Below are 14,104 nucleotides of genomic sequence, written 5' to 3' on the forward strand. Positions count from 1 at the left end.
CTGTGATCCAAACCGTCACGTCCATGTACTCGCACTCCTACAAACAGAAATTCTACATTTTTGGCTGTGAAGCAGGTGTTGTCAATCACCTATAGCGCGCCTTGAAAACGGGGCAGAGTCGGTATGATTTTCATTAATCGTGTACGATGCGTTACATCACACCACACGTTTTAATCGGCCTTCCTGTAATGCCAGAACCCACGACTTCTTTGTTCACACTGTACGGGTCAATCGTGGAGCTCACACTGAGCATTAGTTTGGAGCCCAGTTGCAATGAAGCTTATTCAAACAGGATGGCTGTGTCCTCAATTTTGACAAAAAGAGGTAGAAGTCAGGATTACCTGCAGCAATTCCAAAGCTAACATTGCAAAGCTGACTTTATTGGTTAATGTAAAGGTATGATATGTAATGTTTCTACACTATAATGTATAATACAACTCTACCTATGTTATGGATTTGTGTTGTATAGTTAGATTATCCAAAATGTTTATAACAAAGTCCAATCTGTCATTTTGATTAAGGTAATGGTGGAGCAGAAATTACATGCTATACCTTTAAGTTAATGCTGCACATTTCTAATCGACATGTTTTATTCATTCTATATATATACACATATATATATATATATATATATATATATATATATATACATATATATACATATATATGTATATATATACTGTTGTATATACAGTCAGAGTTCACGCTAGAGCATTACAGAGACTTGTTATTTATTTTTTCTTGACAACATGCCACACTGAGTGCCTAAATGTATACGAATGTGTTGAACCTACAGCAGTGTAACACATCTTTTTAGACCAAAAATAACTCAACCAGACAAACAAGGACAAGTTGTATTGTTAGAAAATGTGGCCTCAAATGTCCTGGAACTATTTTTGAAGTAGTTGTTTAAAAAGAGTGACTAACCTTTAGCAGCAGGCGTGTCAGTTGCACCACACTGAAATAAAATTGAAAAAAGATGAAAGCACTAAGTTTCATAGCTTTTTATGTGACTTTTGTTGTGAAGCAGTAGAATAATCCCTCTGGGACGTGCGTCAGAATAGATCAAAAATTCTTTTGACAATCCCGTGCTTTTTTTCCCCTTCAGAGTACATACAGATGCTGAACAGAGCGAGCAGCTAGTCACTGGGAGTCCATTTGTATTTCATGAGAGCTGAACATCTGAGACAGGTTTGACAATGACTGTCAGCATGTTGACAACAAAATGTTTGCTATAACAGAGGTTTTGGGCAAATTGTCAGTCGGTGTCCTGTCATCTGCTAGCTGTGATATTTGTCTTATGGTGGAGTCATACGTACGTGCTCTGATGTGCGAGGGACGTTATAGATTCTGTGTTTGCGTTCAGGTGGTTGCATACGTTTCTTTCTTTCGTTTTCTTTTTCAATTCATTCAAGTATGAAAGAGAATTATATTAACGTTTGTTTAAATATTTAATACGAGTACACATTGGACATAAGAATGCGTAATATTTTTTTTTCAATCTATCGTACAGCTTCTTTGCATTGCGCAGTTTAAAAGATGCTTGCACAACAAAGATGCGTTGCATAGTGATATCCTGACATTGTCCTGCTTAAGAGTGTGTTCACCACAGTACATAGTAGTTGTTTGCAGTCAGAGAACGCAGTGAAAAATAGGGCTCAGCAATATGGACAAAATCAAATCTCTTTGTCTTTTTTTTAACCAAATATCTCATTATTTATTGATTGGTGACTAGTGGTCCGTTCACAAAATCTGTACACAAAGACATAATCGTCAGTAATGTGGATATTATGACTAAGTGGGAAAAGGCAACAGCTGGAACAGAAAGTCCCTGCACTGTAACGCAGCGCTTTAAAACCAGGAAAACACAACACTTCTGCCAAATATCCCAAAAAGATTATATCAAGTCTCAGGTCATGAGATTGATAGATATCGATTTATTGCCGTGCCCTAGTGTGACTTTTTTTTATTTTTTTTATTTTTTTTTTAGCAAGGACATCGTGAGAGAAAGTAGAATATTAAATGACGATCTCAAGGGGGTTGTAATCACTTCAGTTACTAAAAATAGTTATCCTGATAAAATCCTCTGTTCGATGCCCTTGTATTTAGGAGCTGTTGTGACTGGAACCCCTTTTGGTCATTGTTGAGAAAATGAGTTTGACTGCTGACTCTGGTGTGCAGCTATGGTAGTGAAAAACATGCGTTGATACACACCTCAGCACCATTCCCAAGAGACCGGGCAGGTTCTTTCCAAAAGGCAGGAGTCCCACTTGCTTGTTTTCTCTTGAGGTCTGAGTCAGGCTTCTCTCCAGGGCAAAAAGGCACAAGCATCGAAGGCCCTAATCCAACAGAGACGGGTGAAACCGGGGCACAAGCCCGTGTTTACCTCTTCCATGTCAATAAATAAAGTCTTCTCTACAGAAATACTAGTAAACTTTTGTGGCTGAAATAGCAAATTTCAAGTAATGTTCCAAGTTTTTGGAATTCTTTCACAAGCACTCAAATGTTTGTGTGGTTTTGTTGTGGCTTTAGTTTCAGCTTGTTGCCTTCTGAAAATGTTTAAGTGGCAAACTTCATGGGACTTGCACACCTGTTCATTGATGCTGCTTATGATCAATCATTGTGAATACATCTCTCTAAGATGACACCACCAGCATGCTTCCCTCTCTGTCTCACTTGTGCTGTGTGACGTTTTCGTGCGTTTAAAAGTTGCTTCCTGGCAAAGCCTCGTAAATACATCAAGTCTGTGTCTTCGGTTGGGAGGCTGTGCAGGAATCAGTGCTGATCAGGGACCTGAAGCGCTCTTTTAAATGGGATAGAAGGAGGAACAGGATATTGAATGACTTAACAGTAGACCAAAATAAAGAACTGCAAGACAGAGCGCATCCTTTTTCCTGCAATAGAAACTACAAGCTACAAGCTGTGGAGTTTTCCTTCGATTCACTGACATCAGCTTCCATCACTATCAGTGTCATGACGTAGATGAAACCACGCGCAATTTCATTCATACTACATTTTGTGTAGGTGTTGCTCTGCTACGTAGCCCACGCATGCTCATAAAACAAGGAACTATATATTGCCACATGTTTGGACTTCCGCCTTCAGGCATTTTCATCTCTACCTTGGGTTAACTATCTGTTAACCCGTGTCACATTGTCTAGGTAGTTAGTTCCTCTGCACTCCAGCTCTCCATCCTCCTCTTCCTTCTTTCATAAGCTCCTTCCCTGGGCTGGTCACTGCCCTGCATTTACACGTCTTCCTTTTGAGCACCTTCTTCTGCTCTCTTCTTATCTAAACTCTTGACTTTGGAGGCCCTACTCGGATTCGAAGAGTGCATGACCCCTTCAGAGCATTTAAATGGTCTCACCAAATGTGCTTAGTGGAGCTGGCTTTAGTGTGATAATCCATCCTTGGAGAGGACATGTTGCATAACACTCTGGCTCGGCTGCTTCCTCGGATCCAGGTGTACTTGTCTGCTCACTAGAAATTTTCCAGGAGGGACAGCGTGGCCTCTGCACTGCAGGTGCTTTTTGCTGAGAGAAGTGTGTGTAGTTAAGAATCAGACAGACGAATCTGCACACTTGCGTTCACTTTGTTTTCGAGCTGTGCTATTTGAAGGATCCTCATTTCATCCTACATAATAAACAGCTGAGAGGGTGTGAAGACAAAAAATGATAAACTGTGTTACTTTATATTGGCTGTTATATTTCAGAGAGGTGCAATATTTGCGACTAAAAACACTTTAAACAAAGTGTCACGTTTCCCTACTTAGTTTGATTCTATTGAATGCATTGCAATGGCATTTTGATGAATTAATACAGTCGAGAAACATATTCAAGAAATGGAAAAACTATTAAATATAATTTGGGTATGTAATCGTTTTTTTTCTCCAGTGTCTGAGTGCATTACAAGTTAAAGTTCAGCTTTGAGTAACACATTGCATAAATTCAGTATCACCAACATCTTCACTGCATTATTATCAACGCCTATGAGTCTACTTATGCACCATGTTAATAGTGTACAGGATAGCATTAGCAGAAAACCTGGGGAACCAAACATTTACTTCATTGCACCACATGAAATTGAAGTCCAATGAGAACTGAAAAAATACACATTTTTGCATATTATTTGTTGTAAATGATGAATTGCATGATTATTATTGTGTTAAAAGCATTTGATTGCACAACTACACAATACACAGTTTGCCTACAGATACTTTCAACAAGCTTTACAGCACACAGTCATAACTAATGTAAATGCTATTATCAGATATGACTATTGATTGAGGTTTTATCACATTCTTGACATACTCGTAAACATCTCAGATTCTACCTCCTGCCCCATTGCCTTTCTGTCACGTTACAAATCACTCCTGCCCCACTTTACTCATTCTGACTTCCTTGCTTTTGTATCAGCACAGCACAGCGCTTTTATTTAATTGAGTTTTGTGTCTGATTTAATATCACGTCAGATCCAGAATCACAGGAGGCAGAGGGCAGTGTTGGAGGGCAAGGGATGAATCTCCTTTACTCTTGCTCGTCCTGTATCCAAATTTCGAGTATTGTCGATCACTTAGTCTTGATTTATTTTTTTAGCTGCTGATATATTTGATGTGATGTAAACCTTCACCTTAACGCGCCGCGGACCAGTGTCGTCATGGACTCGTGCTCATGACCGCACCACAAAAACACTGCGCTGTCACGTTGTCCTCCGAGTTCCGCTGACTCCAATGCAACCCAAAGCTGTCCCTTCATTTGATTTTGTCTTTAGTTAAGTTGCTTGGGTCAGCTCAGTTTACTGTCCATAAAACTGTGTCTACGTAGATGACGTAGCATGAACCGTATGTTGGTAGAGTACCAGTGCGCCATCTGTGTTGATCTAGGAGGAGTTCAGGCGCAGAATTTAGCTCTCGGAATACACAATCACTGAAGTTCACCATGTAAAATGCATTAAATATATCTGAAATAACTTCTGTATCGACGCCTGGTATTACAACTGTTACGGAGACATGTTTTTTTTTCAGTAATCCGTACCACATATGATTGATGGAAGAGACACACCTGTTTTAATCAACTCCCAACACAGTCAATGTGTCTTTATGAGAGTGTATTTCCTGCACCTTCTTCGGAGACACTTCTTAAGGCCCGGCAGGAGGAAGGCGTGACAACAGCAAACTGCTGAGCGAGTGAAGATAGTCAAACTTCTCAATCGAAAGTTGACACAGACCATGTGGAGAGTCTCAGGAATGGGAAACATGTAGTTTCTTCTTCTCTTACTAGATATCGGTTAGGATGGGATGGTTCTCATCAGGCAACAGTCCAACATTTTGTGATTTTTAATTTTATTATATATATATATATACAATTTTTGATTGTGTTAAATTTCATTCGGTTCTTTAAATACATTTTTTTTTTTTGCACATGGGCAGTAATCGTGACTGTCTGTTTTTAGCATGCGATGTATGGTAATTCATACAAATGCTTTAATCATTTTTAATTCAATTTTATACAAGACTCGGTTAAAACCTAGTATATGGCTTCAACGTGTATAAAACACCTGGATGGATTCTAATTTGAAATGAGGGTTTTTCATTTGAAACAAATCAGGAAGTTGCAGCATTCGGCCGAGCGTTGGTGTAACTTCACCACTCAGTCAGTGACACACATTGTCGGTAAAAAGGCAAGAAGACCGTATGTGTTTGCATGTGTTCACGTGCCGTTCCTGCCTGCGATCCCGCCGGCCCCTCGTTGTCCTGTGGCTTCTCACTCTTATCCTGTCGGTCTCCATGTGATGTCTGATCTCCCAGATTGCTGCGTCACACCGAGGTGCTCAGCTGTCCCCCTTGCAGGATGCCTGACCAGCTCACACTAATCTCCACACTGAGCTAAATTTACAATACACCGTTTATTCTCACCTCTGAGGCTGCAGTTAAGTGTGCACACACGTGAGAGACAGCATGTGTTAAGCATTGCCAATTTTTTTTTTTTTCCTTTTGACTCTTCTTCTTTGTTAGTGTATGTATGGTAAAGGAATGATGTTAGAATTATGCAAACTGGAGCTCATACTTAATCAAAAGCCTCAAGACTCCACTGGTTGGAGCTGAATTATGTTGTATAATACCATCCGGAAAATCCTTTTTGATCACCAGAGGTTGCAGACTGTGGAGTAACAACACGGATTTGTGTTCCCCCAATGAGATCCTTGTGCATGGAAATGTGTTATCTTTGACAACACAACTGCAGAAGCCTGTTAGCTTTGTACTCATTGAGCACTGCTGCATGCGTGATCGCTGCGCCTGAATGATAAATGGCAGCTTGTTTTTAATGTTCCGTGAATGTGGTCAACTCTGAATGACATGGAGACCTTAGCTGCAGACCTGCATTAGGCCAGCGCTCTTTGTGCCCTCTTGCCTGCACACACACACACACACACACATACACATATATATATATATATATTAATTAGGAAATATGGCACTTGGAAAGGAGATGAAAACACAGTAGGTCCGGCTCACAGGACATCTTAGTGCTGAAGGGAGGAGCGTCGGTGATAAATGCTACTGCACACTCATTACTCTCGAGGGGTTTACATGGTGTATTCATATAAACATGTTTGTGTGACCCATGACTTTGCGTTCACCGAGGGGAACTATTTAATTATGCAGAAAAAAGTGAAAAATGTGGAGTTGTTGAGTGACTAACTAATGAACACACTTTTCAAATTTTTGGAAACCTTCATTTTTCTGACAGCTGAGCTTGTCAGTTAGTGTACAGATGATGTAAACAGTCATCTCACTCATTAAAAACATGGCCTTCACTGTATGATATAGCTCTATTACTCTTTTTCCTTGGAGCTTAATCTTCTATTATTATATATTTTATTAAAAGGAAAATATATTTTTTTTCCCTGCTTCACGCGCTGCGGGAAATACTTCATAGACTTGTCAGATACCTTTTATGGAAATCGACTTGGTCTCTTTGTACAAAACAACACTTAATTAGGCCTGTCACAATTATTACGTAATCGCCTGATTGCAATTATTTGAGGAAACCGCAAAAATGTTGCTTGGTTATTAGAATTGTTTCCATTCATCTGGATAAAAGCAGCTGGATACAAATAACAGGAATGTTATATTTCTGTCACTGCTTCCACATCGTTTCCCACTATTTGAGGTTTGTCTGGCACTCTTAATGACGTCACCTTGTTGCACCTCCTTTGTCCGCTATTGTTCGGTGAATGTTTCGTGGATAGATTGGACTGTGAGTTTGTTGCACAGAGGTAAAGAGTAGATGGTGTTTGAAAACATAAAAAAGAGAGAGCAAGACTGGCTGGCTTATCCAACTCTTAACCACTGATCTATTGGACTTGCACTCAGAGAGCGTAAGCCCCCACTAAAACCTGCCCTGTGGTGTGCGTTTGAGCGTGTACAGCCCACGTGCTTCACTCGGCGAGAGCAGAGCTGCTCCCTTCTTAGGATTATTCCTCTGGGAATAGGCTGAGTCACGCTACAGAAGACCAGACAGATAGAGACACATGCAGAGGAGGGGGGCTGCATGGGGATCGTAATGGGTGACACTCACAAAAAACAAAAGAGGTTATAAATTGTTGGATCTCCTCTGTTCTCTGGCATTGTTTAATGCCTTCCTCCATTGTAACTAATTAATTTGCTCAATGACGATCCATCTGAATATTCACTGAGCTCAGGGCATGTACAGAAACCTTAGCAGCTGACTCACTGCTGGTGAAGCCTATTCACTTTATTCTGTGACCAATCTTTACACTACACTATTGTATTTTTTGAAGGGACATTAATGCATCAGTGCAATCCCGCTTTCTTTTCTTTGCGTCACTTGCTGTCACTTTCTTTATATTTGAACAAACTAAATCCTTTTCATTAAAGATAAATGAAGAACTAATCTCACACAGCCCCTGCTACTCAGTGTTTACAGTGTCCACATTCCAGTTACAAACAAGGAGGAAAACTCAGTCATTTCCATTTTTGAAAAGAAGTGTGCCATAGATGGACAACACTCGGATGGTGTATTTTAATCCCATTGTCTGTAATAATTTAGCATATTGGAAGCTCTTTCGTGACGTTTTCAAAATGAGGTTAACCCACTTTGTGATTCATTTCCATCTAGCTTGATGCTAAATTTAGCTCATTGAAATATGTGAAGTTGGATTTTACTCTGCATTTTAGCAGCTGATACTCATTTAGTGTGAGTTTCTTTGAGTGTACCTGAGAGAAGTGTCTTAATCAAGAGCACTTTGACAAGACACTTTGTTGTTGATGGTCTCACATTATCTGTTGTCGGTGAGAAGGCTCAAAGATGTTATATTCTTTTTATATTCTTTGATAGTCACACGGTACAATCTGGAATGAGTTCATTTGGACATATCCATGAAAGCGGTCCTGGACAGGTTGTCTAATCAATCTTGTTCCTTTTTCCCTTTTATTTGATTTTGTGTGTGCCCTAAAGGTGGTGTTGGTGCGGTGGAATGAGCCCTTCCAGAAACTGGCCACTTGTGACACAGATGGAGGGATTTTTGTGTGGATCCAGTATGAGGGCCGCTGGTCCGTGGAGCTGGTCAACGACCGTGGAGCTCAGGTAAGACACAGTAACTGGACATAAAGTAAATCAACAGTTAAATGCAGAAATTTTTGAAAATATAATGGAGTGTATATAAATACCTAGTCGAAGCGTAGTGTAGAACATTAACGGGAGAAAAAAGAGCGGCAGAACAGCAGAGATTTACAAAAGTATGTCCACAATTTTAACTGAACATCATTCAAATGAATAACTACGGAGACTGAAGATGTGCAGATTTGTATTTGTGATTGACTGAGTCATTTACCTCCAACATTTCCCAGCTGGCTGGCTTTTTATTTTATTTTTTTTCCTACCCCTGCACGTGCTGATTTAAATAATAACTGCCAAACAAACATGGATGCTGTGTAGGCCAGATCAATCAATCACTGTCATCTGCTGAGCTGAGTCTGACTCATCCTGACAGCATCTTATCTTTTGGGATCAGTTTAGTTACTCGATGACAGTCTAAACAATCACTCATTTTTTAAATGGCCTAAGCTTTTCAAAATAGCACCACAGCTCTTTTCCCCATGAGGTTAAGGTTTTATGACATACGAGCGTTTTAATTTGTACTAACATGAGTCGGGACAGTCATTATTTGAGTTATTCACAGTCTGCAGGATGTCGTATGTTTTAAATGACCGTTTTGAGGCATATTTTGACACCACTGATGATTGTTATTCTGGAAATAAATGAGGCCTTGCTACTCTTTACACCTCAAATTGAAATTGCTGTCATTGCCATCATTATAGCCCTGCCAGTGAGTGCTGATGCACCTAAAACACTTGAACATAATAATGACCAGTTTTTTTTTTTATTCTTGCAGGTAGTTGGACACACTTTACTGTGTCTGGTGTTTACTTTGAGCTGCAACTACTGTTTTATGTATTATTCATTTTGTATATTAAAGACAAAACTAATTTCCCAGAGCCCCTGGTGGGATGTTTAATTTTTTTTTTTTGCCCAAAACCCAAAGATAATAAATTTACTATCATGTGTAACAAATAAAAGCAGCAAATCAGCACATTTCAAATTTTGTATTTTTGCTCAAACCTTACCATATAACGATTAATTACTCGTCAAGAAAGCTTTTACTTGTTGATTAATCAAGCACACTTGTTTCCATTTTTCATTACAAAATCACAATAAAGTGAACATCAGGCTCTGCTAGTAGTGTACATAACAGCTAAGGTGTATACAAAGGTGGGATTTTGCTGATTCTTTTTTTTAATAAACCTCGTAGCCTGACATTTCATTCTTAACTGACGTGTCTTGTTCCCTGCAGGTGAGTGACTTCACGTGGTCTCATGATGGCACCCAGGCTCTTATCTCCTATCGGGATGGCTTTGTCCTGGTGGGCTCCGTCAGCGGGCAGAGGCACTGGTCCTCTGAGATCAACCTGGAAAGCCAGATTACCTGTGGTATCTGGACTCCCGATGACCAGCAGGTAATTCGCCCACATGTACATCCTACAGATTTTAGAGGGCGTGACGTTTCCCCACTGGCACTATGCACAGTAATAGATGTCGAAATTTTAGGGTTTCATTTGCCACTTTGAGTATGTACGCTTGTCATTCACAAGGCAGAGACGGGCCCGAAGAGAGATTATCTGAGTGACAGCAAGCGTTCACTGTCTTGAATGTGTTGTTGGTTTTGTTCAACCATGTTTTTGCCTCCATGCTGTTAGATTGTCAGCTCAGGTTGGATGTCATCAGGCTTGGTGTGTGTGTGTGTGTGTGTGTGTGTGTGTGTGTGTGTGTGTGTGTGTGTGTGTGTGTCCTTGTTCTTTGCCTTCAGCCCATTTATGTAAATGTTCTCATCTTTTTCATTGTGATATGCATTTCTCTTGGCTTTTTTTTTTGTCTAGTTTTTTTGTTTTGCTTGCTGTCATCTCCTTTTTCTATTTCTGCATATGTTTCCATCTTTGTTCTTGCGTCAACCTCCACATTAAATGTTCTGTAATTTTCTTCCACACCTCCTTCTTCTCCCTAATAACCCACTGCTGTTTGTTCCCCAGGTGTTGTTTGGTACTGCAGACGGACAGGTCATAGTGATGGACTGCCACGGGCGCATGCTAGCACACATACTGCTGCACGAGTCGGACGGTATTGTCAGCATGTCCTGGAACTATCCCAGCTTCCTGGTGGAGGACAGCAGCGAGAGCGACACGGACTCCGACGACTACTCCCCACCACAAGGTATGCTGCTGCTCAGGGTTTGATTTGAACAGAAAAGAAAACACCTTCGACCTTCAGTCTCTCTGGGGGCATTCTGGTGGCCTGCAGATTAAATCCTGTGCAACATAAACACGCCGACCTTGGTTCGTGTCAGGCCGGGGACCTTTGAGGCGAATCACACCTCTCTCTCTACCCACGTTTTGAACAAAAATGTATAATCTTTTGTTTGTCTCACCAATTAACTCCGGGCTGCATCTTTTGTGTCATTCCTGCCTTCTAATGCTTTGTTGACAAAAACAATCCAGATCTTCCAAATTGTTATCATACGTGGAGTTTGCGTTTGGTGTTAATATTTCACAAAGGCTGTCATCATCGTTTGTCCAAAGCTTCATACGGTGAGTGCATAGAAATGCTGTAAGAGCTCGATGTCATTTGATCTGTTATTTGTCTGCTGTGTTAAGTAAGAGCCTTTTCTGCAGTGTTTGGATCTCGGGCTTTATAAGATGATTTGTTAGCACAGCGGCTGCAGTAACAGTAAGTGTCACAGAGTGGCGAAAGCAGCACAACAGCAGCAGCTGCAGTTCTCCCAGAGTTGCTACGCTGCATCCATTCAGGTTCAACCACGGTACTGTTGCGCTGTGCGACAGAGCTCACGGTCCAAAACACAATCGCATAGTAAGGAGCCTAAAAAAAGATATTATACTTAAAAATAACTGTTTTGTCAGGCAGGCAAAGAAAAAAAATGTAGCTGATACACATCCAGTGTAAAGATGAGGCAAACGTAGGTGTGGAGGGCAATGCGTGACAGGTATACTGAGCAGTTCACTGTGATTATAATGAATGTAGTGCAAAGGTACAGCTGTCCACCTGTTTTATTTAACTTGTATCATGCACACGGGATGACCTGAAACAAACACGCTACATTTTTGGCAGGTGTGTGATAATTATGGCACATTTCCTAGTGTGAATAGTGGTGGTGATCAAAACTGCATGTGTTGCTTTTTGACAAGCTATTATGTCAGTGAAGACACAATCTTGTGTTGTTTAGAGTCCACTTATGGACTCAAGTGCTAAAGGTATTTACTGAACCTCAGAACTTGAAAGATCAGTCGTTTGCGATGCTGATCTCGCAGGCGAGCTTTGTAATGCGAGCAATTCAATTAAGCTTCAGAAGTGTAAATGTAACTATTTTCCACTATGTGAAGACGGTACCTGGTACGCGGACATATGAGCAGTCTCACAAGGGCACATTTTCTTCTGGTTTGCCTCCTTCTGCTGCTTTCACTGTGTCACGTAACACGTAACAAGCTCATTTTTATTGGTTCCTGTTTGGTTTTTTTTTCACTTCCTTTTCTCTCAAGCTTAATTACTCCCAGTTGCCAAGGCTGTATCGGTGAGGGACCGTCCTCCTCCTGCTGTGCTATCCCCCCCCCCCCTCCCCCCTCCATTCACCACAGACCAAGTGGTAAAGCTGAAAAGTGCTTGCCTTAGCTGGAACGCTGATTACGCTCTAACTCACTAATTCAACCGGTCAATAGGAATCGATTGGCCCCCCCGATAGAAATTATCTCTGGAGTCGACAACCTGACTGAGACACCAGGCAACCTCTTCCTCTGCCTGCCAGGTCTCTTTGTCATGATGGATGATAATGACCCATTATCACTGCACAGCACAACACAACACACTTGAGTTTACAGCAGCATCATATATCTGATTTAATGCAACACCCATTGTAAACTGCTTGCTATAGGGGATGTAGTAACTGTTATTGGGCGACAGTCAACAGCGGAGGTGAATATTTTGTGTTGGTATTTGGGTCATCGCAGGACTACGTGAAAGGACAGAGTGAAGGATAATTTCATGGAAAATGTATTTTTGATGGTGTTATTTATAGTATAGTTTATTATAGAAATACATTAGTACACTCCTGGACGATATTATTATAACGTTAAATGATTCAACTTGTATAATCTTACAATGACTGCATTATTTTTAACTTGACAGTTAGTGTATTATATTTTATATACAATTAAAAACAAACCGTGTAGGTAGACTACAATTCGGGGTGACCTTAATGCAGACAGAGTCAGTGCACCTTTCATTAGTCAGATTCCAGTCTTTTATCTTTTGTATATCAAACTTTATATTCGATAGTCCTGGAGATGGATGACAAAAAGCGTGTACAAATGTGTGGAAAGACGTTGTGCCAGATGATTCTTTTCTGTTGCTTTTTTCGAGAGGGGTTTTGTTTCTCTACCTTCTTCTTAAAAAAATACTCCAAAAGCTTGTATCGGATTCAAGACATGAAAAAACACAGCAAGGCCACTTGTTACTTACGCTCTAAGTTTTATATATTGATTTAAAACATTCATATATCGTGTTCATATATTGTGTAAATATTTTAAACTCCCCTCACTGTGTTGCTCCCACACTGCCTGTCTAAGAAGTTTGTGTTGTCTTTTGTCTCAGTGCACAGCCAGAAACCACTGCTGACAGTCAGCTTCACCTCTGGAGACATCAGCCTGATGAACAACTACGATGACCTCTCGCCCACCCTCATCCACACTGGTCTGAAAGGTGCGTGGGCGTCTCATTATTAATCTCATTTATACCCAAGTGCTCCAGTAGTTTTGTCTCTTTCTTTGTTTCATTGCTTGTTAATACAGTTTTACAAAGGGATGTCTAAATTGGCTGAATCTAATAATGTTTCTAACATCATCCTGTGCTGTAGATGTGGTGGTTGAGTGGTGCTCGCAGGGGGATCTGCTTGCCGTGGCAGGGATGGAGAGGGCTCTCCTGTCCCCTGACCCCTCCTGTCCTCCACCCACCAGGAACGCCATTGTCAAGTTCTACAATGTTCGAGGCGAACACATCTACACACTGGACACGCCAGCACAGGTGATCAACTGCAGCTGTAACAGGGAAACTGGGTTATCAAGTAGTCAGCAGTCAAACTAGTAATGTGTGTGGACAAGTTTATTCAATTGATGTTTTGTGTTATAACTCTGCACTAACTTGCATTTGAAGATTATTCCATAATTATTCTAATGTTAATTCAGTGTTACATGAATTAGGCTCTTTGTAAAGGAGTCAGTTGTATTATAGAGTGACTCCTCTGAAACATAAAGTGAAGTTGAAAAGGAAACTTTCCCATCACTGCTGTGTCAACTCTGTAAAGTCGCGTTTATTTAAACTTTGTGGATTACACACAATCAAGTTCAGTCAAATCAGTCAGATTCCAGTCAGAGAAAAGTGCATCGAAGTGTCTCCTGATGACATTCAACATGTTGCCCTACGTGTCAAACCCTCCAAGAACATTCAAATATAGACTTTAGT

The 14,104-nt window shown here is 40.6% G+C and overlaps 1 protein-coding gene across 4 annotated transcripts in view; it reads left to right on the forward strand.

Moving 5' to 3' along the window:
• Positions 1-14,104, forward strand: part of tulp4a (TUB like protein 4a) — a 29,937-nt gene that overhangs the window by 5,306 nt on the left and 10,527 nt on the right. For all 4 annotated transcript variants that reach the window (XM_069158170.1, XM_069158173.1, XM_069158172.1 and 1 more), the window contains exons 3-7: positions 8,481-8,609; positions 9,877-10,038; positions 10,609-10,789; positions 13,238-13,345; positions 13,500-13,666. In XM_069158170.1, coding sequence (XP_069014271.1) covers positions 8,481-8,609; positions 9,877-10,038; positions 10,609-10,789; positions 13,238-13,345; positions 13,500-13,666 — 747 coding nt within the window. The remainder of the gene's footprint in view (positions 1-8,480; positions 8,610-9,876; positions 10,039-10,608; positions 10,790-13,237; positions 13,346-13,499; positions 13,667-14,104) is intronic.

The sequence above is a fragment of the Embiotoca jacksoni genome, unplaced genomic scaffold (assembly GCF_022577435.1).
Source record: "Embiotoca jacksoni isolate LCO1_2020_lvr unplaced genomic scaffold, fEmbJac1.0.p SCAF_23, whole genome shotgun sequence".
Taxonomy (NCBI): Eukaryota; Metazoa; Chordata; class Actinopteri; family Embiotocidae; genus Embiotoca; species Embiotoca jacksoni.